Raw genomic sequence first — 27,809 nt, 5'->3', positions numbered from 1 at the left:
AATGCGTCGGAGCGGTTGGAGGAGCCGGGGCACGGGGCTCTGGATGACAATGACAGCTCTTCCCTTTCCACCAGAATCATCCCGGTGCCAGAGCCCAAAGCGGAGACACCCCACGTCCTCAGACAACTCTCCGAAGGGAGGTGTGAGATCGAAGGAGCAAAGAGAGGGGCGGTTTCCTACGCAGCGCATCTTTGGCATAACGGTGCGACCCCTGCGACGTTCAGTTATCCACGGTTGGGCGGTGTCTGCCTCAGATTTCTGAGCATTGGGCTCTAGTGGGGAAGCAGGATGGCCAAGTGGGTAGAGCCCGGGCCTGGGAGTCAGCGGGACCTGGGTTCTAATCCCGGCTCCTCCACTTGTGTGCCCTGTGACCAAGGGCAAGTCACTTAATTTCTCTGTGTCTCAGTGACCTCATCTGTAAAATGGGGACTAAGATTGTCAGGCCTTTATGGGATAGGGATGCTGATTAGCTTGTATCTACCCCAGCGTTTAGAACAGTGCTTGGTGCATAGTAAGCGCTTGACAAATACTGTCATTATTATTATTACAGGCCAGCACTCACACGGTCAGTGGTTTGAGATTATCTGTACCACACCTCCTTTGATAACCACAGATCATCGAGAGTTGACTGAGAAGGTTGTAGGGGGAGGGGAAGAGGCTTGGAAATACCCAGTTAGAAAACTGTCAATCTAAAAAAAAGCCCCAGAGTTGGGCTTTTTTTTTTTAATGGTTTTTGTTAAGTACTTTCTCTGTGCCACGCGCTGTACTAAACACTGGGGTAGATCATGATGATGATATCTGTTAAGTGCTTACTATGTGCCGGGCACTCTGCTAAGCGCTGGGGTAGATGCAAATCGGATTGGACAGAGTCCCTGTCCCACTGAGGGCTCACAGGCTTAATCCCCATTTTATAAATGAAGTAACTGAGGCTCAGAGAAGTAAACTGACTCGCCCCAGGTCTCACAGCAGGCAAGTGACAGAGCCGGGATTAGAACCCAGGTCCTTCTGATTCCAGGCCCGGGGCTCTATCCAGTAGGCATATGCTACTAGAGGAGCTGGCTGGGCCCTGGCCTGCAGCCAGAAATCCCCGGGGATCTGATTGCGGTGTCACTGGACACTGGAGGGTCGGGACAAGCACTCCGACCCACCAGCCCCGGACCTTTAAATACACGAAGCAGATGTCGACTCCTCCTCCCTCAGTGGAGAGGGAGGAGGGGGGAATGCGGGGCAGGGGTAGAGCTGGGGTCCTCCTTTGGGGGAAAGTGGGAGACAGAGTAACCCGAGATTCCGAAATCATTCAAAGAAGATTTTTAAAAGTGAATTTTCCAAGATCTCTGCTGGGTCACTGAGGGAGAGAGAGGGATGGAGAGGGGAGAGTCGGGATGCTGGATGGTCTGAGCTGGGACACCGATGAGGAGCGTTACTACTGTGGGCAGAACACTGTACTAAGTGTTTGGGAGAGTACGATCTATAGAGTAGGTAGATGTGTGCTCTGCCTACAAGGAACTTAGACTGATTAGACTGTAAGCCCGTCAGTGGCTCTATCTGTTGCCGATTTGTACATTCCAAGCGCTTAGTACAGTGCTCTGCACAGAGTAAGCGCTCAATAAATACTATTGAATGAATGAACTTAGGCTAGAGGGAGAGACAGACAGTAATATAAATAATTTAATTTCAGAAATGAACATAAGTGCTCTGGGGCTGAGGGTGGGGGGAGGAAAGGGTGCAAATCCTCGGGCAAAGATGACGCAGAAGGGAGTGGGAGAAGAGGAAATGAGGAAGTGCTTGGCAAATACCACAGTTCAGTAAGCTCATGGTGGACAGGGAACGAGTTTACCGACTCTCCCACCTGTTCAATACAGTGCTCTGTTGGAGGCACCCCTCTACCCTCCCTCTTGTTCCCCTGGCTCCCCCCTCCCTAAATCATCCCCCAAGCTCCGCGCCTCTTCCACCCTGACCTCCTGAGGCCTGGGCAACATCCCAGGCAGGTGACCTGGGAGGGAGGGAGGTCTGCCCCAAGCAGGGGATGTGACTTGGCAGCCCCAGTCTGCCCCACCTTCTTGCCCCCCAGAAATCCCCCAGCTTCCAGAGCTCCCCACTTGAGGGGGGCCTCAACCAATCATCAGGGGTATTTATCGAATGCTTGCTATGTGCAGAGTGCTGTACTGAGTGCTTGGGAGAGTACAGTATTACAGAGTTAGTGGAAACAAACCCTGCCCATAATGAGCTTTTGGTCTAGAGACAGAGCCATACATTCATTATAAATAGATAATTTATAATATATAATCTGAAGACCCATACCTAAGTGATGTGGGGCTAGAGGTGGGGTGAATCTCAAATGTACTGCTCCTCAGTCCTCAGGGTTCGCCCCAGGGTGGTCTGGGGAGGTGGAGAATATACCCATTGTATGGGTGGGAAACTAAGCCTGCCCCACCTCCATTCTCTCCCCTCACCCCCTCCACTCCTCAAGGAGGAGACCAGCCCGCCCCTCACCCCTCTTCCCGTCCACCTCCACCTCTCCCTCTTTTTCCCTCTTCCTGCCTCTCCCCTTCACCTTTCCCTCTTCTTCTCCCCTTTCCCTCACTTTTTTTTTCTTTTATGGTATTTATTAAGCCCTTACTATGTGCTAGGCACTGTACTGAGCACTGGGATAGATACAAGCTACTCAGGTTGGACACACTCCACGTCCTACATGGGGCTCACCATCTTGATCCCCATATTTCAGATGAGGGAACAGAGGCAAAGTGAAGTTAAGTGACTTGTCCAGGGTCAGAAGCCAACTCGCATGCCCAGCAGTCAGGCTGGGGCTAGAAGGGCCAGCGCTGCTTTGGGCCAAGGCTTGTAAACGAATCACCAGTGGCAGTAACGGCCGCACTAACTTGATGGTTACCGTGGGCAGAGCATTGTAACAGATGCCCGTCATGGGCCGTGGCACCTGCCGTGGGCAGAGCCCTGTTCTGGGCACCTGCTGTGGGCACAACCCTTTATTGGATACCCACCATGGGCACAGCCTGCTGCAGGCAGGAAGAGAGATACAGAGAAGGGGAGAGGAAGAAAGATACAGAAGGAAGGGGGAAACAGAGGCAGGTAGAAATTGAGAGGACAGCCATGAGGAGAGCAGCCCCAGCGAAGAGCGAGGCGCAGTCCCGGAAATATAGTCAAACCAACCCCTCCAGGCCTCGAGATGACCTCATTAGGAGAAATGACACTCACCCACACAAACTTTGACTCCTCCATCATTCACACAACAACCCCAAACCCGGCCCCAGCAGGTAATTGCCCCATTTCCTCCCATGCTTCTGTTGTCTTCTCCGTTTCAGTGGCTCAGGGACAGCGTGAATTTCCAAGTGTCATTTCAAAGCCACCTCATCAACCTCTCTGTTATTCCTGGGATAGGTAAAGCAGTCCAAATATGTCCTGTAACCTACTTGATAAATACTACTATGAGGGACTGATACTGCAGAAAAATACGTAGAATATATACTGCAGAAATGGTAGAGAAAACTGTCAGGTAGAGTTGAAATTGTCCTTGTCATCCATATTAATCGAGCGTCTACTATGCGTGCGGCATTCTCCTGGATGTAGAATACTGTCCTGGACTCCTGCCTGGTGCAGAGTGCTTACAGCACGAGCTAGGTGCAGAGAACTCTCCTGGGTGCGTGCCGGGTGTGGAGCACTGTACTGAGCTCCTGCTGGATGCACAGCACTGGTCCTGAGCTCCCAATGGCATGGAGCATTGTACTGGGCACCCACTGAGTACGGAGCACTGTACTAGGCGCCTGCTAGGGGCAGAGCTCCAGATTTCAGCTCTCCCATTGTCAAACCCCTCCTGAAATCCGGATTTATTTATGGCTCCCTGCAACCCTTTAGTGCGTATAGATTTCCTTCCTATCCTCGGCACTTATGTATCCATGTATATTTATGCGTGTATTCAATTATTCAGCTATTTCAACCTGATACTTTTGTAATATTTCTTATATCCTTCTTCCTGTTCCCACTATTCATAAATCATTTTTGTCCATTTCCTCTCCTCCCCCTACTTTAGGTGGCAAACTGCTTGAGTGCAGGGATTGTGTACCTTGCTTCTGTAGCTCTCTCCCAAGTGCTTAGTATAGTGCTTTGAATTCAGGAGGCACCAATAAATTCCGTCGGATGAATGATAGCATTGAATTGGGTGTCTTCTGGGTGCAGAGCTTGGTATTGGCTGTGTGTTGGTGCAGAGCACTGTATTAGGCACCTACTCTGTGCAGAGCACTGAACTGGGCACCTGGAGCTAGGTGACAAAATTAGAAGAGAAAATCCCTGCCTTTGAGGAGGTAAAAGTCTATTCACTGTAAGCTATAGCGATCTCTCCCAAGAGCTTAGAACAGCGCTGTGCACACGGTAAGCATTCAGTAAATATGATCGATGAATTGATTCGGGGAGACAGACAGGCAGGCATAGATTATATGCACATAATAGGGACAAGAATACAGTTATTTTAACTACAGTGTTTAAGTGTTTACTCTGTGTTAAGAGGTGGGTAGGTATAAGGTTACCAGACTGAACAGTCTCTGTCCCTCACAGAATTCACCGTATTTCTTATCCCCATTTTACAGATGCCGAAACTGAGGCCCAAGAGAGGTTAAGTGACTTGTCCAGGATCACACAACAGGCCAGTGACCAGAGCCAGGAAAAGACTACAGACATAGATAGAAATGGTTCCCGCCAAAGTAAGTGCTTGTGGAATGAATGAATGAATCGTTGGGTGAATGAATGAATGTGTTAACTAGGGAAACACCGTAGCGCTCAGAGTGGAAGATAGGATGATGTGAGGACCCGTCAGGGAAGGCCTCCTGGAGGAGGTGGCCTTTCGGGAAGTGAAACTCGAGCGGCATTCACTCTGATCCCTGGATTCATCCCGGACAAAGATGCTCAGAAAGGTGATCCTTGCCCCCCGCCCCGGGGGGGCTTTGCTGCAGAAATGGCAGGGGGAGCGAGGGGTCCTGAGGCCTGGGGACCCACATAACCTGAGAAGGGGAAGGTGACAGAAGCAACAGCCTCGGGAGGTGCCTCTGTTCAGAGACGAATGATCCAGAGGCCGAAGGAGGGACAGCTTTTCCTCGCCCAGTTCTGGGCACTTCCCCCAGCCCAGCCCTGCCAGGTCAGGCACCGGGGCTGGAGAGCCGGCAGAGGCCAGGCCTGTTCCCGGCTTTTCACTTTAACCACCTCCTCCTCCTAGGGGGCAGAGTAGCAGTGAATGGACTGTAAGTCCTCGAGGCCAAGAAATATGTCTTTTCCTGAATGGTCCCAAGTGCGTAGTGCAGTGTTCTATACCCAACATAGTACTCTGCGCCCACTACAGACCTCTGCAACCAGTATGGGCTCAAGACAGTGCTCTGCACCTAATAAGTGCCCAAGACAGTACTTTGCACCCATTAGGTCCCCAGTAATAATAATTATAATAATTATGGCATCTGTTAAGTGCTTACTTTGTGCCAGGCCCTGTACGAAGCGCTGAATGCATAGCTCTGCAACCGGCAGGTGACCTAAACAGTGCTCTGCACCCAGGAGTTGTCCAGGATAGAGTTCTGGGCTCGGTAGGTAACCATTACAGTGTTTTGCCCCCAGTAGGTGCCCAGTACAGAACTCTGAACCCTGTAGGTGCCATCAAGCACAAGTTGCATGGGAAGCATCCAGTGGATCATTGGGAACCATCTGTAATCCTCTGGTAGTAGTGATAATGAGATGTATACTGAGGGCCCGCTGGAAAATATCTAACCAGAGAAGAGACAGATTCCCTGCCCACAAGGAGATTCAGCTGTAATCGGGGAACCAGACACAGAAATATTTACAACTAGAGCAATAAAGATAAATAATTGAGTATACCGGAGTGCTGAGCATGGGTATAAATAGTTGCCTAACTGCTGGAGACAGGTGATGGATTTAAAGTGCAGGAATGGAGGGGGGAAGGCTGGCTGGAAGAGATGGGGTTTCAGGAGACCTGGAAGGTGGGAAGGTGTTTTGCAGGGTGGGGAGGGAGCGAGGGCCTGAGATCCAGCAGGCTGTTCGGGTTTAGAAAATGCACCCCCCTGCTCCGGACAGTTATTACAAGGGTATCCGCCCCTGCGGCCCTCTCAGGCCACCTGTCACACCAGGGGGCAGGAAGGGAGAACAGAATCCATCTGGAAGGAAGAGCGGAATCCAGCCCCAGGGGCCTGGAGGGTGGGAAGAGCCCAGAATCCAAAATCCTGGCTTCTCTAAGGGAGCACATCTCCGGCCTTGGGCCCAACACTGTCCACAGCCATGGTGAGGCCTGCCCAGCCCGCCTTCTCACTGTCACCGGTGGCCTGGTCCGCCTCGACACCCCCCAGGACACCTCAGTCGGTCTGGATGCTGCTCAACCACCACAGCCCCGGGCCCAGAAAGCGGGAGACCCCGGCATCTGTCACAGCTCGGCTACCGTATCACCTCGGGCAAAGTCACTGAACCTTTACGGGCCTCTGTTTCCTCCTCTGGAAAATGAGAATAGTCCCTGCCCCACCCTAACCCACCAGAATGATGTGAGTAATAGCAGCAGCAGTAGTAATAACTGTATTTATTAAAGTACAAAACAAACAAGTGACACATTCCCCGCCCACAAGGAACTTACACTGTAATGGGGGAGACTGACGTGACAGTATTCCTCTCGAAGGCACCAAAGGAAGTAATTGAATAAAAAATTGAATAGCCTATATATGGATGTGCTCAGGATGGGTATAAATAATTGCAGAAAATTAATGGTGGGTTGGAAAGAATCAGGATATTTGATGTGGGCTGCAGTCAGGTTTGGGGAGGGAAGGCGTCTGGGCAGGGGGAACCGCATGGGCGAAGGGACAGAGGTGGGAGAGGAGTGAGGTTTGGTGAGAAGGTTGGATTGAGAGGAGCCAGGAGAGTGAGCTGGGAAGTAACAGGGGAGGAGAGCCCGTATGGAAGGTGGGGTGAGTTGGTTGAGAGCCTCAAGGCTGAGTGTGTCTGCGTGACGTGGAAAGACGTAAGGGGGCCCGGTGGAGGGTAGGAGGCAGTGGGAGACGTGAGCTGAGTGAGGCTTCAGAAGATGATCCAGGCGACAGCGGCGGGGACTCTGGGCTGGAGAGGGGAGAGGCTGGGGGCAGGGAGACCGGGGTGGAGGCCGATGCGATCGTTTGAGCAGAGCTTGGACCAGGGTGGTGACTGGCTCCGGGAGACATGGTGGAGGGAGAAGAGGCAAGATTTGGTGATAGTAGATTGAGTGGGAGCACGGAAGGATGACAAGGAGTGGCCGATGTGACTCCAAGGTTGTGAGCCTCCGGATCAGGGAGGTCAGAGGTGAGACAGACGGAACTGGGAGAGGGGGAGGAAGGGGAGGTGGAGGGGGTGGGAATGAGATGGGTGATGCCAAAGCATTTGCTTTGGAAAATGAAAAGTTAAACCCCCCCCAGGGCCAATTCCCCGACCCTTTGGATATCTCTGTGGCCGTCCTTGACCCTCTCGGATCTCTCTCCATCCCCAGGGAAGAGGAGGGGACAGAGGAGGGGGGTTTGGCAGAGGACCTACTGGAATCTCCCCCATTCCGGGCTTCTGAACGTGGATCCTGGGTCTCTGCTCCTGAAACCAGGTTGTGGCTGGGCGAGGCTCAGAGGGCGACGTCCAGACCGGCCGTGCCCGCTGTGCCAGGGTCATCTGAGAGCAGGCGGATGGGGGGTGACATGCTGCCATCATGTGGTCCTGGCCGGGAGCAACACCGTGACCGCTGAACCACCCACTCCCCCACACACCTCCCCCCAGCTCGGCCCTGGGGCCCCACAGGTCAGGTGGCTAGAGGAGAGTGGTCAGAGGTCAACCCGGCCCATGAGGCCTCCACCAATTCTGTTCCGGACCTTCTCGGATCCTGGGGGTCAGGCCCAGGAGACGCCTGCCGGTGAAGGGTTCCGACGATCGCTCCGTTCTGAACTTTCTGGAGGGGTTGGGGTCCACATGATGGGGTCCACGAAGCTGGAGGGTCTTCATGAGTTAAGCCACTCAGAGAGGGGGGAGAGGTGAGAGTACCAAGTTGGCATCATAAGTTCCTCAAGGGCATTGACCCTATCTGTACTTTTTTGTGTGCTCCCAAGTGCCCGGTACAGTGCTCTGCACACATTAGGATCCATTGCAGTGCTGTACACAGGGTAGACACCCGGTAGACTGCTCTGCACCCAGTAAGCACTCGATCAATACCACCGATCGATCGACTGATTGTGGCCCCCGGGATTGTCCGAGCTTCGGGGTCGGGTCAGAAGTCTCAGGGAAGCCCTCTTGGGCCCTCCCCGGCCGTGGGGGTTTCTGTGCGGCTCAGAGAGCAGGGGAATCAGCAGGGAGACCAAAGCGAAAGAGAAAGGAAGGGCGGATAGGAAGTGCTTAGACAAGCGAGCACCGGAGTGCCTAGTGGTTGTCCTTCCACGTCACTACACGGCCCGCGGGTGCAACATAAATATTTGCTGACCGACCGCTGGCATTTGTCCACGCCCACAGTGATCAGAGAGCAGTGCGGAGCCCTCTGTGTCCAAGAGAAGCAGAGTCGTTCTCCTTGAAGTTTTCAACCGAATGAAAAAGGCAGGCAAAATATCACACTTCAAGTGGAGTCCGTTTGCAACTTCAGCGTTTCGAGCTGTATCTTCACGCAGGAGAATAAGAGTCCACTGAACGGGACCATCAGATACAAACGGGTCCAGAGCCCTCTGCAAATCACCGTGTGCCGGAAAGGTCACCTGCCTCCTCGACTCGGTTATTACCGCCACCTTGGATCTATATTTGACAATCTGGGAGAACATCTTTGATGTTGATTGAAACGTTCTAGCGGCCGGGGAAGAAAGCATTCTCCAGGAAGGGAGGAGAAACCTGGCCTCTCGCTGACCCAGTGGCCTCGGTTGGCAGCACGAATCCGATTCAGGTGAGAGGGCGGAGAGGGGCCCGGTGGGCCTGTTGTGGAATTCCACTGGCAGGCACTGGGCCAGGCTGGGTTGGAGCAGAAAGCTGGGGTTCATTCGTTCATTCAGTCGTATTTATTGAGCACTTACTGTGTGCAGAGCACTGTACTAAGCGCTTGGGAGAGTTCAATATAACAATAAACAGACACGTTCCCTGTCCACGATGATCTTAAGGTCTAGAGGGGACTAGACCGAGGTTACTCTTGGGTCCACCCAGAATGGGTGAACAGCGTGGTGGTCAGTGGGGGAAAAGTGGGAGGGGGTCACACTGCAAGGCGCCTTCCTCCCGTGGGCAAAGGACAGATGTGCCTGCTCGGAGAGAGAGGGGGTAGGGGAGCGGGAGGGTCCCATGTGGCCGAAACTGGCCAGAGATCTGAGGCCGGGAGGGAGGGGGGCAGGGAGCAGCTCAGCAGTGAAACTCCACCAACGACCTGCAGTCTCTCCTGACTCCCTCCCCCTCCTCCGCTCATTCCCAGATCTGGCCAGCCCCGGCCCCGGAGGGCAGGGAGGAGGAGAAGGAGGAGGAGGAGGAGGAGAGGCTTGGACTCCGGACTTGACACAGCCTGCCCAGCAGAAGACAATCTGGCGTCCTGGGAAGAGGACGAAGAGTGGCTGATGGGGGGCAGCCCCACGGCGGGGCCGAAGGTGTGGGCTCTGGGCGACCTGGAGGACACCCACGTCTCCCTCGGGTTGCTGGGGGCCACCGTGGTCCTGGTGGGGCTGCTGCGCGTGGTCACCCTCTGGGGCCTCCCTGATGGCGACCCCCGCCGCCGCCCCGGCCCACGGCTGAGGCCCTTCCTCATGGAGCTGCTGGCCACCTTCCAGCTGTGCGCCTGCACCCACGAGCTCACCGTCCAGGCCGACCTGAACCCCTCGCCCCACTTTGGCCTCACGCTCACCTACTTCTTCACGGTCATCCACGGGCTGACCCTGACGGGCTCCTTCTGCAACCCGTGCGCCGTGCTGCAGAAGATGGCCATGGAGCGTCTGGCCGTGGAGACGGGGATCTTGAGGATCCTGGCCCAGATGGCGGGGGCCCTGCTGGCCCGGGCTTACATGGTCGCCGTCTGGAGCCTGGGCCTCATCGAGCAGCACCGCGCCGACCGGCACCGGGCCTGCCGGAACCCCATGCGCACGGACGTGCCCGAGGCCTGCCTGGTGGAGGCCATCTGCTCCTTCATCTTCCACAGCGCCGTCATCCAGCTCAAATATATCCGACCCAAGCTGCGCATCCACCTGCAGGCCGCTCTCATCACCTTCCTGGTCTTCGCAGGTTTGTTGAGCGGCAGCCGGGTGCCCAGAGGCCCCGGTCGGCCCAGGTCCTCCTTCATCTGAGTTTAAATGCACAGTCGTAGTCCTCTGGGAGATGGGTAGCGCTCTCCCCGTCTTCCTCTGCACTGGGGGTTTGATGGTCTTCAGCCCCTCTGCTCTCCATCCCAGCCCCGGTCAATCGATCAGTCAGTCGACGGTATTTACTGAGCGCAAACCGGGGGCAGAGCACTGTATTAAGTGCTTGGGATGGTATGGTCAGTTGAGCTAGTTGAATCTGATCCCCGCCCCCCAAGGAGCTTAGGGTCTAGTAGGGGAGAAGACCAAAGCTCAAATAATTTCAGTAACAAGAAGTGGCCTGATGGAAAGATCCCAGGCCTGGGAGGCAGAGTACTTGGGTTCTCATTGCAGCTCTGCCATTTATGTGCAGTGTGTCCTTGGGCAAGTCAGTTACCTCATCTGTAGAATGGGGATTTAGACTGTGAGTCCCCTGTAGGATATGGGCTGTGATCAACCCGATTATCTTGAATCTACCCCCAGCGCTCAGTACAGGGCTTGGCACATAATCAGCGCTTTAGCAACTACCACAAAAAAATAAATAAATTACAGATAGGGGAGATGGCAGAATATAAAGATCCCTACCTAAACATTGTCGGGGGTGAGTATCAGAGTGCTTAAAGGGTACAGAGGCGATGCAGAGGAGATGGCGAATGTGGTGAGGATATGAGGGTTCAGGGGAGGTCTTTGGAGGAGATGTAATTTTAGTAGGGTTCAGGGATCGTCTCTCTCTGTTGCCGAATTGTACACTCCAAGCACTTAGTACAGCACTCTGCACATAGTGAGCACTCAATAAATACTACTGAATGAAAATAGAGACGTCGGCAGTCTGTTGGATATAAAGAAGGGGAATGATTTGGGCAAGAGATTGGTGGCAAGATAGATGAGATCGAGGTACCGTGAGCTAGTTGGCATTAGAGGCGCAAAGTGTGTGGCTTGGGTTTTTGGAGGAGGGCACCAAGGTAAGGAAGGAGGGGGAGAACTGATGGCCTTGAAGCCAACGGTAAGGAATTTCTGTTTTCACTCTGGGGTGGATGGTCAACCACCAGAGGTTTTTGAGGAATGGCAGGTGTGGACTGAACTTTTTTTTTGAAAAATGATCCGGGCAACCGAGTAAAGGATGAACTGGAGTAGGGAGAGACAAGAGGCAGGGAGGTCAGTGAGGAGGCTGAGGCAGTGGTCAAAGTGGGATGTGAGAAGCGCTTGGAGCAGCGAGGTGGCAGTTTAGGTGGAGAGGAAGGGGGAGATTTTAGCTAGGATCTCCTACCACAAGAAGGGAATGAGTCTAGCAACCCAGGGAGCCCTAGGAGATTCTGCTGAGGGTTTGAGTGCCCCCACCATGGCCCCCTATAACTATAACAATGTAACAGACACAGTCCCTGCCCACAAAGAGGTTACAGTCTAGAGGAAAAAGATCCTCAACTCTCTCACTCAACCCACATATTCAATCGGCTTGCAGTCTTAATCCCCATTTTACAGATGAGGTGATTGAGGCACAGAGAAGCTAAATGACCTGCCCAAGGTCGCACAGCAGACAGATGGCAGACCTGGGATTAGAACCCAGTTCCTTCGGACCCCCAGGCCGGGCTCCAACCACCAGGCAACGTTGCTTCTCCACAAGAAGCCCAACGCTCAAACCAAGGAGACTCAGCACAGTCTTTCAGCCCCAACGTCCCCCACCACCACCCGCCATCAGCGTCAGCGTCACACCTGTCCACCCAGAGCCACTCGGGATTAATTGGTCGATGGATTGATGACCATCGATGGTACACACACAAGTAGAAGGCAGATGAGAAGAGGAGCTGAGTTAACGTCCGAAGAAAAGTGGCACGGAGGTAGTGTTTCATTGTGAGGGACAGTAGGTCAACGGGTGAGCCGTTAAGTGGGTGGGAGAAGATGGGGGGCTCTTTCGGTGTATTTCCCATCTGGGATTTGAGATTCTAGAATGTTTCTGGAGGTCCTGGGGAGCTGAATTCTCTGTCTTCTCCACGGCATCTCAGATTTTAATAGAGCGCTTTTATTTTCCAAAGCATTTTCACATCACATATCTCATTTGGAGGGAGGAGGGAGAGGCAGGAATCATTATTCTCTTTTGACAGATGAGGAAACCGAGGCCCAGAGAGGCAAAGCGACTTGCCTGATGTTGCTCAGCAGGCCTGGGGCAGAGCTGGGACTAGAGACTACAGCAGAACCAAGTCTCTTGTTTCCGGCCCTTGGGGGCTTTACAGTTGAAACGAGGACAGAGCTCTGTGCAAATAGTGGGAGCAGGAGGAAAATCAAAGACAAAGCGGTGCAGCCAGGTCAGAGTGAAATAGCTCAATAAAACATTGGATGTACATAGCAGAGCAAGAAAATAAAAAATGTGCACAGGAATGTGAATGTTAGGGGTAGGAAGAAAATCCTGAAAGGCTTTGATTTGGTCTCTCTGAAATAGAGAGAATTAAGGCTAAGAACTACGACCCCCTCGCCTCCTACCCCTTCCTCTTGGCCGCGGTGATTTTTTTAAAATAGTATTTGTTAAGTGTTTTCTATGTACCAAGCACTGTACTCAGCGCTGGGGTAGATAGAATGCAATCAGGTTGGACACAGTCCATGTCCCACTTGGGACTCACAGCTTTAATCCCCATTTTACAGATGAGGTAACAAGTGGCAGAGGCAGATTAGAACCCAGGTCCTCTGACTTCCCGGCCTGTGCTCTTTCCGGGAGGCTACGCTGCTTCTTTTGACTAATTCGTTTCTACCCCAACGCTCAGAACAGTACGTGGCACGTAGCAAATACTTAACAGATACTATTAAAAAATTAAAAAATTACCCAACTCTACATTATTTTGGAAGAAGATCGTCATGATTTGGCTCACTGGCCACGGCCAAATGCATTACAACGGAGCTCCAGGAACTGGGAGTGGGAGATAAGGGGTGCAAAAGGACAGGTTACGTCGATGGGAACTGTGAGAGCCTCCCCCTTTTTTTTTTAATGGTACTTGTTAAGCACTTACTACGTGCCAGGCGCTACACTAAATCCTGGGGTAAATACGAGCTAATAGAATTGGACACAGTCCACGTCCCATAAGGGGCTCCCAGTCTTAATCCCTGTTTTACGGATGAGGTAACTGAGGCACAGAGAAATAAAGTGACATATATATAATATATTAAAAAAATAATAATGATGGTATTTGTAAAACGCTTACTATGTGCCAAGCACTGTTCTAAGCGCTGGGGTAGATACAAGGTAATCAGGTTGTCCCATGTGGGACTCACTGTCTTCATCCCCATTTTACTGATGAGGTCACTGAGGCACAGAGAAGTGAAGTGACTTGTCCAAAGTCACACAGCTGATAAGTGGCAGAGCTGGGATTAGAACCCACGACCTCTGACTCCCGAGCCGGGGCTCTTTCCACTAAGCCATGCTTGTGAAATGCTTACTATGCGTCAAGCACTGTTCTAAGCGCTGAAAAATAAATAAATGAAAAAATAAAGCCTAGTTAAGCTCTCTGAAGCCTGTTCCCTCCCAGTGGCAGACCCTAAACTTGCCCAAGTTACGCAGCAGGCAAGTGGCAGAGCCGGAATTAGAACCCAGATCCTTCTGACTCCCAGGCCCGGATTTTTCCAGAAGGCCATGCTGTACCCTACCGATTTTTGTTTTTATTTTGTGTATGCTTCTTTGTCTTTTCTATATTTCGACTGTTTTATTATTTCATCGCTCCCTGCATCGTGTCCGTTGCCAGTCCCCTCTCCCTACTGTATATTCCTTGACTGTGAGGTCCTTGAGGTCTGGGGACAGTGTCTGTTAATCCATTGGTCAATCGTTTATATTCATTCATTCAGTAGTATTTATTGAGCGCTTACTATGTGCAAAGCACTGTACTAAGTGCTTGGATTGTACAAATCGGCAACAGACATTTGTTGCGCGCTCACTGTGCACAGGGCACTGACTGAGTACGTGAGAGAGCACGGGATAGCAGAGTTGGTAGGCACAAGGAGCTTACCGTCTGGGCCGGCGAGATATTAGTATGAATAAATTATATTATTTATAGATATTATTATTTGTAGAGAGGCAGTAATATAAATAAATAAATAAATAAAGGACAGGTAGGGCCATAAGTGCTGTGGAACTTCAGATGTCTAATTTCCACTCATGTATTGTTTCTCACTGCTAGGTATCGTGCTCTGCACTCAGTCAGTATTTAATAAATGCTATTATTTACCACCTCTGCTACTAGTTATCGAGCACTTATTGCATTCAGAACACTATCCTAAGGTCTTGGGAGAATTCAATGGAGTAAAAAGTGATGCCCCCTGCCTCATGGCTTGCAATCTCAAGGGGAGAGAGCCACAAGGTAATCACAAAATACTAGGGTGGCTGACTGCAAAAGGAGGAAAGGCTGAGAGAAGAAGGATGTTAGAGGGAATCAAGAAGGTGCTAAAGTGCTAACGTGTTTAAACCCAAGTGCTCCGGGTGACTGTGGCGTGGAACTTGGGAAGGTTGAGCTTGATCAGGGAAGGCTTCCGGGAGGAGGTGGGCTTTTTAGGAGGGTCTGAAGTTGGGAAGAGCTGTGTCTGGCAGGTTTGAGGGTGGAGGGGATTCCAGGCCGGAGGGAGGGCGTGAGGGAGAATTGAGAAGGAGGCATAACGAGGAGGTTAAAGTGGAACAAATAGTGTGAGCTGGGGCTCAGTGGGAGAAGAGAGCAGATGAGGAGGGAGAGAGGGTCATTTATTCAGTAGTATTTAGTGAGCGCTTACTATTCATTCAATAGTATTTATTGAGCGCTTACTATGTGCAGAATACTGTACTAAGCGCTTGGAATGGACAGATCGGTAACAGATAGAGACAGTCCCTGCCCTTTGACGGGCTTACAGTCTAATCGGGGGAGACGGACAGACAAGAACAATAGCAATAAATAGAATCTAGGGGAGGAACATCTCATCAAAACAATAGCAAATAAATAGAATTAAGGCGATGTACATTTCATTAATAAAAGAGCACTGTACTAAGCGCTTGGAATATACAGTTCGGCAACAGCTAGACACAATCCCTGCCCAATGACGGGCTCACAGTCTAATCGGGGGAGACAGACGGACAAAAACAAGACAACATCATCAAAATAAATAGAATCAAGAGGTGAGAAAGTGCCTGAAAACCAACGATTCGTAGTGTCTGCTTGGTGTAGAGAGGAAGGGGCAACTAGAGAAGCAGCGTGGCTCAGTGGAAAGAGCCCGGGCTTGGAAGTCAGAGGTGATGGGTTCGAATCGCTGCTCTGCCACTTGTCAGCTGTGTGACTGTGGGCAAGTCACTTCACTTCTCTGTGCCTCAGTTCCCTCATCTGGAAAATAGGGATGAAGACAGTGAGTCTCGTTTGGGAACACCCTGATTACCCTGTACCGACCCCAGCGCTTAGAACAGTGCTCTGCGCATAGTAAGCGCTTAACAAAAACCACCATTATTATTATTATTACTATTATTAGTGGAAAGATCAGGGCCCCCGGAGCCAGCGGACTTGCGTTCATTCATTCATTCAGTCGTATTTATTGAGCGCTTACTGTGTGCAGAGCTCTAATATGTGCGGGGATCTAATGTTGCCTCTCCCACTCACCTCTTGGGTGCCCTTGGGCAAATCATTTCGCTTGGCTGGGCCTCAGTTTCCTTATCTGTAAAATGGGGATTCGATGCCTGTTCCTCCCCCTATTTATTTAGACTGTAATGATAATAATAATAATGTTGGTATTTGTTAAGCGCTTAGTATGTGCCGAGCACTGTTCTAAGCGCTGGGGTAGACATAGGGGAATCAGGTTGTCCCACGTGGGGCTCACAGTCTTCATCCCCATTTTACAGATGAGGGAACTGAGGCACAGAGAAGTTAAGTGACTTGCCCACAGTCACACAGCCGACAAGTGGCAGAGCTGGGATTCGAACTCATGAGCCCCGTGTGGGGCAGGGACTGTGTCTGACCTGATTATCTTGTACCTACCCCCGTGTTTAGTAGAGTGCTTGGCACATCAGAGAAACAGCGTGGCTCAGTGGAAAGAGCCCGGGCTTGGGAGTCAGAGGTCATGGGTTCGAATCCCGACTCTAGCACTTGTCAGCTGTGTGACTGTGGGCAAGTCACTTCACTTCTCTGTCCCTCAGTTACCTCATCTGTAAAATGGGGATGAAGACTGTGAGCCTCACGTGACACAACCTGATTACCCTGTGTCTACCCCAGCGCTTAGAACAGTGCTCGGCACAGAGTAAGCGCTTAGATACCAACATTATTATTATTATTCACATTAATGTCTGCCTCCCCTCTAGACTGTGAGCTCGTTGTGGGCAGGGAATGTGTCTGTTTATTGTTGTATTGGACTCTCGGGAGCGCTTAATTCAGTGCTGTGCAAACGGTCGGCGCTCAATAAATCCGATGGAATAAATGAATGAACTTAATAAGTGCTTAACAAACTCAGGGACAGTGGGTTAGAAGTACATTCTGCCTGAGAGGGAGAGAGGTAAATCGCACTTTTGTTCGAAGTGGATGCTGCCTTTAGGCAGGTTGGGGCCGTTGATGAGTGTGATCACAGGGGAGTGTTAGCACCGTCCCCAAAAGTCTTTTTAATGTGAGCTTTAATTAGGTTCCCTTGAGGCACAGTTGTCGTGGCCAGGCCCGACAGGATGTACGTGCAGGGTCTTTGTTAGTCTCGGGGAGCCAGCACCAAGCCAAATGGAAGCGATGAGCCACCCTCTCAACGACTTCATCCTGTGTTATCTCTTCCAAAACTGAAAGTCAGTCCGTCAGTCCTATTTACTGAGCGCTTACTGTGTGCAGAGCACTGTACTATGCACTTGAGGGAGTACGGTGTAACACTATAACACATATTCCCTGCCCACAGCGAGCTTACAGGCCAGGAACAGGGATTTGGAAGGAGAAAGTCTCCATCTCTGTACGCAAAAAGAGGCTGGACCTCCTTGGGGAGAGGGGCAGGGGCACAAAAATAATCCTAATAATTGTGGTACTTGTGAAATACTCGTTATGTGCCAAGAACAGTCCTGAGCTCTGGAGTAGATTCAAGATAATCAGGGGTCCCACAGAGGGTCAGAGTCTAAGTAGGAGGGAGGACAGGTACTGATCCTCATTTTGCAGACGAGAGAACTGAGGGACAGAAGTGAAGTGACTTGCCCAAGGTCACCTAGCAGAAGAGAGGCAGAGCTGGGATTAGAATCCCGGTCCTTTTGACTTCCAGACCCATGCCCTATCCATTAAGCAACGCTGCTTCCCTACTCTTGTGTGGAGAACGCTGTACTAAGCGCTGGGGAGGAGTATGCAGGTGGAAATTAGACCCAGACCCTGGGGGAAGAGGGGTGCTGGGACCTTGCTCGGCCTCCATTCCCCGGGGTGGAGTGGGGGGTGGTGTTCGTGGGGACCCTGGGGGAGACCTTGGCACACTGGGGTATTCATTCATTCAATAGTATTTATTTATATTAATAAATACAATTTATCAATTTAAATAATAGTATTTATTGAGCGCTTGCTATGTGCAGAGCACTGTATTAAGCGCTTGGAATGGACAATTCGGCAACAGATAGAGACAATCTCTGCCTATTTGAGGAGGGAGAACTTTTCCCCCCCCGCCATGCTGGGGTGGATATGGAGGGGAGGCTGAGGAAGAAGACGCCTCTCCATCCATTCATTCAATCGGTTTTAATAAGCGCTTGCTGTGTGCAAAGCACTGTACTGAGCGCTTGGAAAGTACCATTTGGCAACAGATAGGGGCAATCCAACAATGGGCTCACAGTCTAGATATGGAGGGGAGGCTGAGGGAGAAGACGCCTCTCCCTACTCTGGGATGCGGGGGAAGAGGGGAGACTGAAGGACACTTTGCCCCTCTTCTGCCATGCTGGGGTGAATATGGAGGGGAAGCTGAGGGAAACGACGCCTCTCCATCCATCCATCCATCCATCCATTTAGTTGTATTTATTGAGCGCTTACTGCGTGCAGAGCACTGTACTGAGCACTTGGAAAGTACCATTTGGCACCAAACAGGGTCAATCCCTGCCCACAACGGTCTCACAGTCTAGTTATGGAGGGGAGGCTGAGGGAGACAATGCCTCTCCATCCATCCACGCATTCATTCAATGGTATTATTTATTGAGTGCTTACTGCGTGCAGAGCACTGTACTGAGGGCTTGGAAAGTACCAGTCGGCCCCAAAGAGGGCCAGTCCCTGCCCTCAATGGGCTCACAGCCTGGAGAGGGAGGGGAGGCTGAGGGAGAAGACGTGTCTCCATCCATCCATCCATTCATTCATTTAATGGTATTTATTGAGCGTTTACTGTGTGTAGAGCACTGTATTGAGCGCTTGGAAAGTACCATTTGGCACCAAAAGGGGCCAGTCCCTGCCCACAACGGCCTCACAGTCTAGAGAGGGAAGGGAGGCTGAGGGAGAAGACGCCTCTCCATCCACCCATCCATTCATTTATTCATTCATTCATTCACTCATGCATTAATTCTCTCAATGGTATTTATTTAGTGCGTGCAGAGCACTGTACTGAGCGCTTGGAAAGTACCACTCGGGCCCCAAAGAGGGCCAGTCCTGCCCGCAACGGGTTCATAGTCTAGAGAGGAAGGGGACGCTGAGGGAGACGACGCCTCTCCATCCATCCATCCATTCACTCATTAATTAAGTCAATGGTATTTATTTAGGGCGTTTAGAGTACTGTACTGAGCGCTTGGAAAGTACCATTTGGCCCCCAAAGAGGCCCTGTCCCTGCCCACAATAGGCTCATAGTCTAGAGAGGAAGGGGAGGCTGAGGGAGACGACCCCTCTCCATCCATCCATCCATCCATCCATCCATCCATCCATTCATCCATTCATTAATTCACTCAATGGTATTTATTTAGGGCGTTTAGACTACTGTACTGAGCGCTTGGAAAGTACCATTTGGCCCCCAGAGAGGCCCTGTCCCTGCCCGCAAGGGGCTCATAGCCTAGAAGGGGAGGGAGCCGCGTCGGCCATTGAGGGAGGGCGGCCTTGAGTCGCCTCAGGCGCTCGCGGGCACGTGGGGGGGAGGGGCGGGGGGGAGGCTCCCGGGCGCGCGCCCCGGCGCAGTGCGCAGGCGCCGTCCCGGTCTCGCGCCTCGGGCCCGGACGCGGCGCCTGCGCAGTGGCGTCCGCTCGCGCCTCTCCCCTCCCGGCGCGCGGGTCCTGAGGCGACGGCGGTCGTTGGGCCGCCATTACCGGCCCGGGGGGTCGCCTCGTCGGCCGGGCCCCTTCCCCCTCCCCCCCCCCCCCCGGGCCGGGCGGGAGGGCGATGGCGGGCGGCGTGGGGGACACCTGCGTGTCCTTGGGGCTGATGGCCGGCACCGTGGTCCTGGTGGGCGTCGTGCGGGGCCTGTGGGAGCCCGAGGCCCGTCGCCTCAGGCCCTTGGTCCTGGAGCTGCTGGCCACCTTCCAGCTGTGCGCCTGCACCCACGAGCTCGTCGTCCAGGCCCGCCTCGACCCCTCGCCCCACCTGGGCCTCACGCTCTCCTACCTCTCGTCGCTGGTGCACGGGCTGACCCTGCCGGGCGCCCTGGCCAACCCCTGCGCCGTGCTGCACAAGGTGGCGGCCGAAGGACTGGCCGTAAGGACGGCCCTGCTCAAGGTGGCGGCCCAGGTGGCGGGGGCCCTGCTGGCCCGGGCCTACGCGCTCTCCGTGCGGAGCCTGGGCCTGGCGGAGCGGCACCGGCCTGACCGGCGGCCCGCCTGCCGGCCGCCCCTGCCCGCCGACGTGCCCCGGGCCTGCCTGGTGGAGGCCATCTGCTCCTTCATCTACCACAGCGCCGTCGTCCAGTTCAGGGACGTGCGGCCCAAGCTGCGCGTCCACCTGTTGGCCGCCCTCGTCACCTTCCTGGTCTTCGCAGGTGTGTGGCGGCCGCCCGCGGGCCTTCGCACGCTTCTTGGAGCGGCGGTTTTGCACCCGCGGCCCGGGCCGAGACCCAGCCTGGCCGTCCAGGCCGACGTCAGATGGACGGACGGTCACTCCCTGACACTGGCGTTTTGGTCTTTGCACGCTTCTTTGAGGGGCAGTTTTGCACCCACGGCCCGGGCCGAGACCCAGCCTGGCCGTCCAGGCCGACATCAGATGGACGGACACTCCCCGACTCTGGCGTTTTGTTCTTTGCACGCTTCTTTGGGCGGCAGTTTTGCACCCACAGCCCAGGCCGAGACGTACCCTGGCCGTCCAGGACGACATCAGATGGACGGACACTCCCCGACTCTGGCGTTTTGTTCTTTGCACGCTTCTTTGGGCGGCAGTTTTGCACCCACAGCCCAGGCCGAGACGTACCCTGGCCGTCCAGGCCGACATCAGATGGACGGTCACTCCCCGACTCTGGCTTTTTGTTCTTTGCACGCTTCTTTGAGCGGCAGTTTTGCACCCAGAGCCCGGGCCTAGACCCAGCCTGGCCGTCCAGGCCGACGTCCGAAAGACGGTCACTCCCCGACTCTGGCTTTTTGTTCTTTGCACAAAAAGTATAAAGTATAGATTAAGTGCTTGACAAACATCATTAAAAATTAAAAAAAAAAAAACCCACCCCGGACACACAGTGGTCTGGGAAAATGGGCCCAAAATGAGTGTTGACAAAAACACCGGCTGATGTCGTTGAAACTTGGCCACTCCTTCAGGTCCCCGCGTTGTGCGGTAGCGGGGCATTCATCCCGCAACTAGTAAATAGCAGCCAACACATCTTTTTTACAAAACAGACTTAGGAGTCCTAAAAGGGAATAGGAAATGCGGGAGATTTCTGGGTTTTCGGCGGCAAAACTTGAGTGGAGGAAGAGGGGACAATCCTCAGTGTCTCAGTTTCTCGGACGCGGCCTCCGGCCGAAATCAGACGTGAAACCCCCGACCCCCGGCCCCCTTTTTGGGGCGGGGGGGGCTTTTCTTTTAAATCCTATTTCGGCTTGGCCGAATCTTGGACCGTGGGGATTTGTTTGGTGGTTAATTAAGGCCTTGGGCCGTGGCCAAAACCTGGAAAACCTCCCAGCGTAATTGCGGCGGTCAGCGGCCCGGGCCTTTCCCTCCTGGGTTCGCCGGCCGGGTCGCGGGATGCGACGGTTGCTTCTTTTTCCTAATGATAATCGTGACAATTGTGCCCGAGTGCACGCTGGAGGCCAAATGCTGGGGAAGTTGAAAGTTAAATCAGGTCAGACGTGCGGTCTCTGTGGCTCATGGGCTGCGCCGTCCCAGTTGGAGGGAGAACTCTCCCTCCCACCCCGACGACCCTTTCCCCCCTTTCTGCGCTTATTTAATCTTCCCCAAGCGCTCTCGGAGGAGCTGTGATTTTAGGACTTGGCAAGTGGGGAGGGAGGTGGGCGGTCTGTCATTCCAAGCGCTCAGGACAGTGCTCCGCACGTAGTAAGCGCTCGATCAAGACTAATGAACGAACATAGGAAGGGGGAGGGAGTCCCAGGCCAGCGGGAGGACGAGGGTAAAGGAGTCGGTGGAGGGACGAGAGCGAGCCCCACGTGGGGCAGGGACTGTGTCCAACCCAGCGCTTAAGAGAAGCAGCGTGGCTCAGTGGAAAGAGCCCGGGCTGGGGAGTCAAAGGTCATGGGTTCGAATCCCGGCTCCGCCGCTTGTCAGCTGGGTGACTGTGGGCCAGTCACTTCACTTCTCCGGGCATCAGTGACCTCCTCTGTAAAATGGGGATGAAGACCGTGAGCCCCACGTGGGACAACCTGATTCCCCTGTGTCTACCCCAGCGCTTAGAACAGTGCTCTGCACAGAGGAAGCGCTTAACAAATACCAACATCATTATTATTATTAGTAGTACAGTGCCTGGCACAAAGTAAAAGCTTAACAAATACCACAAGGTTAAATTAGTCATATTTGAGTGCTTACTGCGCGCAGAGCCCTGTACTAAGACAAGCCGCGTGGCTCAGTGGAAGGAGCCCGGGCTTGGGAGTCAGCGGTCTTGGGTTCTAATCCCGGCTCCGCCACCTGTCAGCTGGGTGACTACTTCTCTGGGCCTCAGTTCCCTCATCTGTAAAAGGGGATTAAGACTGCGAGCCCCGTGTGGGACAACCCGATCACCTTGTAGCCCCCCAGCGCTTAGAAGAGTGCTTTGCACATAGTAAGCGCTTAACAAATACCATCATTATTATTCCGAACCTCTCTGTGCCTCAGTTACCTCATCCGTGAAATGGAGATTAAGACTGTGAGCCCCACGTGGGACAACCTGATGACCTTGGTCTACCTTGATCTGATTAACTGGAGCTACCCCAGCGCTCAAAACAACAACAAATCCCGTCGTCGTCATTTTTGTTATTATCGTCATCATCATTGTTATTATCTACTGCTGTGAGATAGATGAGATGGAGGTACAGTGGCCATAGTGGAATGAAGTGTGTGGCCTGGGTTGTTGTAGGAGAGAAGAGAGGTGAGGTAGGAGGGGGCAAGGGGATCGAGTGCTTTAAAGCCAGTGGTGAGGAGGGTCTCACCTGGAGGTTCTTGAGGATTTGGGAGATGTGAATCGCAAGGGTTTTTTTGTTTGTTTGTTTGTTTGTTTTGTAAGGAAAAAGATCGGAGCAGCAGGATGAAGTGTGGACTGGAGTGGGGAGAGACAGGAGGCAAGGAGGAGGTCAATAGGAGGCGGATGCAGTCAGTAGTCAAGGTGGGATGGGAGAAAGTGAATGGTGAGGTTGAATGAGGGGTGAGCGGGGGATAATAATAGTAATAATGTTGGTATTTGTTAAGCGCTTACTATGTGCAGAGCACTTTTCTAAGCGCAGGGGGAGATACAGGGTCATGAGGTTGTCCCACACGAGGCTCACACTCTTAATCCCCATTTGACAGGTCACTGAGGCACAGAGAAGTGAAGTGACTCGCCCACAGTCACCCAGCTGACAAGGGGCTGGGATTCGAACCCGTGGCATCGGACTCCCAAGCCCGGGCTCTTTCCACTGGGCCACGTTGCTTCTCTAATGCCAAGGTCACAAGCTTATGAGGGAGGAAGGATGGGGGGGGGGGGTGTCTACGCTCCTCATTTCCTTTCATTTTTCCCCTTCCTTTTCAATTAGTAGTATTGAGCACCGACTCTGGACTAAGCGCTTGGGAGAGCACAGTAGTTTGCAGACCCGATTTCTGTCCTCAGTGAGCTTCATCTGTTTCAGTACTCGACTCTGCCCGCTCTTCCGCACTCTCCCAAGTGCTCAGCACAGTAAGCGCTTCATAAATACCATCGATTGACCGATTTTTCTGCCTGTCAACCCTGAGCTTTTCTGTTGATGTTATCCTGGGAGACCCCCCCTCCCACCCTGCATTTCAGCTCCTTTCTTCCCTCCTCCTCCCCCCTCTTACAGTCCAGATTCCCCCCGGGATGTAAGCTCGTTGTCGGCAGGGATCGTGTGTCCAGCGTACCCTCCCAGACGCTTAGTACAGTGCTCCGGGCGCAGGAAGGACTCAGTAAATGCACTGGGTTGCTTGATTGGGACGGTGCACCTGCGTGTGGGATCTGCACCACCCCTTCCAGGCACGAGCTTGGACCAGAAGGATTCATTTAATGCCGCAGACCCCTTGTCCGTCCCTTGGGTCAGAGGCGATGGCAGGAGAAGGGAGTTGTAGAAGGGATGGACTGGCAGAAACACAGGAGGGGAGGTGGGAGAAAGGAGGGAAAGGCCGGGGGAGTCCAATTTTCCAGCCTCTGCCAGAGGCTAGGAGAAATCCCCTCCACCCGGGCCTCGTTCCCTTTGTTCCCTCCCAGGAAACCATCGGGAGAACGCCTTGGGAGGAAGAAATTATATCCGGTTCTTTTCTCCCGTGTCCTGAACAATCGAGTTCTTTAACTGAAGGCCCCACCCGTCCCCAGGCTCAAAGAGAGTCCCAGTCTTGAATTTTTCTGTCAACCAGCCCCCCTTCGGCCCTTTCGTCTCCTGGTCCCGGGATAGTCCGGATCCAACGGCTCAGGATTTCCTTTTAGGCTCTGGAGATGATGGAGACTTCCAGGAGAGCCCGACACTTATAGATTCTTTAAAAAGTGACCCTTTTTTTTTTTTTAAATCATCTACTGTGATATCTTTTTTGAGGGGAAGGGGGTTTTAAGGAAAATATTCAAGCTCATTTTTTTTTAATTAAATAGAAATATTCAAGCTCATTTTTTTTTAATTAAATAGGACCAAATCCCCCTCACCCCCCCCCCCCAGTCCATTTCATGTTATACAGCAGAGTAAATTTGAAAATTAGGAATATATTGTTTTCAGTTTTCACGGAGCTCCGGGCTGGGTAAAATGGAAAGTGTCCCTCTTGCTGTGCCTCTCCCCCTCGCACAAAATTTCCCCTCTTTTGGAAGAACAGTATCCCCCGGAAAGTCAAGCTAGCGAGAAATGTTTCCGAGTTTGAGAAGCTAAAGAGAAATGCCCTACGACCGTCTGAGAGCACCACACTGGTCATCTTCCAATCTTACGCGGGAGATGTAGAAAACTGGATGTTCCCTCTTTTTGGAATAAGAAACCCGGAGAGAAATGTCTAAGTTGTTTACTGTTGTTGGCTGTCTAAGTAAGCGGAACCCGGAGATGCCAAAACAAGGGCTTCCTCGTGACCGTCTAACTCGCTCGGGTTCCACCCGTAATAATAATAATGATATTTGTTAAGCGCTTACTATGTGCCAAGCACCGTTCTTTCCCTTCAAGGCTCTGTGCATGGTAAACATGAGAAGCAGCATGGCCTAGTGGTTAGCAGGTGCGTGTGGGTCACAGGGACCTGGTGTTTGTTTTTTTTGTTTTGTTTTTTAAATAATGGTATTTGTTAAGCACTTACTATGTGTCAAGCACCGTTCTTTCCCTCCAAGGCTCTGTGCATGGTAAACTTGAGAAGCAGCATGGCCTAGTGGTTAGCAAGTGGGTGTGGGAGTCACAGGGACCTGGTGTTTGTTTTTTTCGTTTTGTTTTTTAAATAATGGTATCTGTTAAGCACTTACTATGTGCCAGGCGCTGTACTAAGAGCTGGAGTGGCTGCAAACTAATCGATCTGCACACGAGCCTGTCCCAGGGCGGGTTTGGAAGCGCTCACCATTTTAATCCCCATTTTACAGATGAGGAACTGTGGCACAGAGAAGTTAGGTGAGTTGTCCCGTCACTTCTCTCTGCCCGTTACCTCATCTGTAAAATGGGAATTAAGGCTGTGGGTCCCGTATGGGACGGGGACCGTGTCCATCCCGGTTTGGACAGGCTCAGAACAGTGCCTGGCACACAGTAAGCACGTAACAGATACCAGTTATTATTGTGTAATGGTCAATAAATGCCATTCCTCGGTTGCAACCGGCAGATAGGCGGTGGGGGTGAAGGGGTTTGGGCCCCGGCAGAGCCGTGCGGGGACGGGGCGGTGTCGGCCCCGCTGCGGCGTTGGCCGCCCTGAGAAAGCCGCTCTGCTCATTCCTTTCTCTCTCCGTCTCTCGCAGGAGGAAGTATAACGGGGGCCGTGTTTAATCCAGCCCTGGCTCTCTCGCTGCACATGAAGTGCTTCCAAGGCGAATTCCACAACTTCGCCATCGTGTACTGGGTAGGCCCCACGGCAGGTAAGCGGGGCCGGCTCCCATCTGCCGGGAAAGGGGGAAGCCGAAGACGGCCCCCCGGGTCCGTGAGCGGTGAGGCCTCCGAACAGGGCCACGCCACCTCTTTCCCAGGCTGGCTGCCTCAAGGAGGAGATGTGGGAGAAGCAGCGTGGCTCAGTGGAAAGAGCCCGGGCTTGGGAGTCAGAGATCACGGGTTCGAATGCCGGCTCTGCCCCTTGTCAGCTGGGTGACTGTGGGCAAGTCACTTAATTTCTCTGTGCCTCAGTGAGTTACCTCATCTGTAAAATGTCCCCATTAAGACTGTGAGCCTCATATGGGGACCACCTGATGACCCTGTATCTACCCCAGCGCTGAGAACAGTGCCCTGCACATAGTAAGCGCTTAGCAAATACCAACCTTATTATGATTTGGGGGCCCACCCGCAGGCTGTTTAAAACTGCCTTCCGGAGCACGTCAGCAGATCGCCGTCCGTACTGTCTTAAGGCCGTCTCTTTCCGAGGCACCACCTCGAGGTCCGACTTCTGTGGTGTGAGCCGACAGCGGGTGCTGGACTTGAAACACCGGCCTGCCTGGGGCCGTTTTTATTTATTTTTCATGTTTTAATAGTATCTGTTAAACACTTAACTATCTGTCAGGCGCCGTACTGAGCGCTGGGGTAGATAGCAGGTGATCGGACCGGCCTGTGTCCCTGTCCCCCTTAGGGCTCACAGTTTTAGGCCATTTTACAGATGAGGGAACTGAGACTCAGAGAAGTGAAGTGACTTGTCCAAGGCTACCCAGCAGTCAGGTGGAAGAGCTGGGAATGGGACTCAGGGCCTTCTGACTCCTAGGCCACGCTGCTGCTTCAATAGGCTAGCCTGTGAATGTGGGGTGCTCTTAGAGGACCCCCGGAAGTCACCCTTAAGCCTGTTTTACAGTGGGGTCTTTTCTGCATGTGCACCTTCTGCTTTTTGGCCCGAAACCCCGTGGTAGCCCTCTTAACTCCGCAGTGCCGCCAAAATGGCCGTCTGTCGTTGGAGATGACCGTTTCAGGCCTCCTTCCCCTCTTTTTCTGTAGCCACGCCTGAGCTCAGGTGGCAGCAATGAAGCCGCCTTCCCCGGGAGAGCCTTTTATCCCCATAGCAACGCCTCCGGGCTAGAAGGCAGGCCTCCTGACCCCCCGCTTCCCGTGGTACTTGTAGTCGAGGGGAAAAAATCAGTAAAGGTGGAAGGGTTTCTTTTCTTTTTATGTTACCAAATCCACAGGAGGGGGAATCCTTTCGGGCCCTCTATCCACATCTCAGCCCCTGGGCACGACCCGATAGGTTTTGGGGGACGATTTCAGGCTCCCGTTGGGTGTCTCCGGCAGTGCGTCTCGCCCGGGTATATGACGGTTTTCTATTTTTGTGTCGCAGGTATAGCGATGATGGTTTTGATGTACCGCTTTTTCCTTCCCTGGCTGAATCGCAAGCGGTCACTGAAATTTGAATGACCCGATGACCCGGGTCGAAGGGACTCCCGCAGCCCAGTCACGTTCCGGTTAGAGCGGACCCGGGCCCCTGCCTTGCCACGACGGTCAGAGGACGGGCCGCGGTCAGTTTATTTATTTTCTTTCGAAGCGGCGTCGGACTGGGCTGGAGGCCCGGCACACCGTGCGCTCCGTGGTTCTGCCTCGGGACGCTGACTGTGGCGGGGGAGCTGCGGGGAACCCCCCCGCCTCCTATTAAAGTGCGGCTGTAGCAGACGTCTCTTTTGAAATGTGGAAGGGAGGGTCCGCCGTTAACCCGTTGCCTGCTGCTGCTGGCTGTGGTCCGCCCCCCCCCCCCCCCCCCCCGGCAAAGTGCCTTGAAGGTGAGTGACCATCCTTCCTCCCCCCAGGGTCTTCTCTGCTCTCCCACTCCAGGAGAAGGACCCCGATTGGGGTCCAGCACAGAGGGGCTTGGGCCCTGTGAGCCTTAGCTCACCCGGCCCCTGGTCCGAACCCTAAATTCAAAGAAATTGTGCCTGCGAGGGGTCGGTGGAGGG

The 27,809-nt window shown here is 53.1% G+C and overlaps 1 protein-coding gene across 4 annotated transcripts; it reads left to right on the top strand.

The window, feature by feature from the left end:
- The first annotated feature begins 15 nt into the window (after positions 1-15).
- AQP11 (aquaporin 11) lies at positions 16-27,528 on the top strand. Of its 4 annotated transcripts, XM_029048413.2 has the most exons (6): positions 16-202; positions 4,599-4,712; positions 8,509-8,926; positions 9,440-10,236; positions 25,692-25,808; positions 27,200-27,528. In XM_029048413.2, exons 4-6 carry the CDS (start codon positions 9,579-9,581, stop codon positions 27,274-27,276), a joined length of 852 nt encoding a protein of 283 aa, XP_028904246.1. In that variant the 5' UTR covers positions 16-202; positions 4,599-4,712; positions 8,509-8,926; positions 9,440-9,578; the 3' UTR covers positions 27,277-27,528. The 4 variants fall into 4 exon arrangements, with proteins under 4 accessions (XP_028904246.1, XP_028904245.1, XP_028904247.1 ...); XM_029048412.2 differs by lacking the exons at positions 16-202; positions 4,599-4,712 and adding an exon at positions 22,812-22,877 and having other exon boundaries at positions 8,422-8,926; XM_029048414.2 differs by lacking the exons at positions 16-202; positions 4,599-4,712; positions 8,509-8,926; positions 9,440-10,236 and adding exons at positions 19,425-20,156; positions 22,812-22,877.
- Positions 27,529-27,809: the final 281 nt, after the last annotated feature.

Source organism: Ornithorhynchus anatinus, chromosome 20 (genome assembly GCF_004115215.2).
Source record: "Ornithorhynchus anatinus isolate Pmale09 chromosome 20, mOrnAna1.pri.v4, whole genome shotgun sequence".
NCBI lineage: Eukaryota > Metazoa > Chordata > Mammalia > Monotremata > Ornithorhynchidae > Ornithorhynchus > Ornithorhynchus anatinus.
This window is presented reverse-complemented; position numbering and strand designations above follow the sequence as displayed.

Coding starts and splice junctions, on each gene's coding strand:
- AQP11 (XM_029048412.2), top strand. CDS start 9,579: ATGGGGGGCAGCCCCACGGCGGGGCCGAAGGTGTGGGCTCTGGGCGAC. Junction 10,237..22,811: donor CACCTTCCTGGTCTTCGCAG/GTTTGTTGAGCG, acceptor TTGTTTTGTAAG/GAAAAAGATCGGAGCAGCAG. Junction 22,878..25,691: donor AGACAGGAGGCAAGGAGGAG/GTCAATAGGAGG, acceptor CGTCTCTCGCAG/GAGGAAGTATAACGGGGGCC.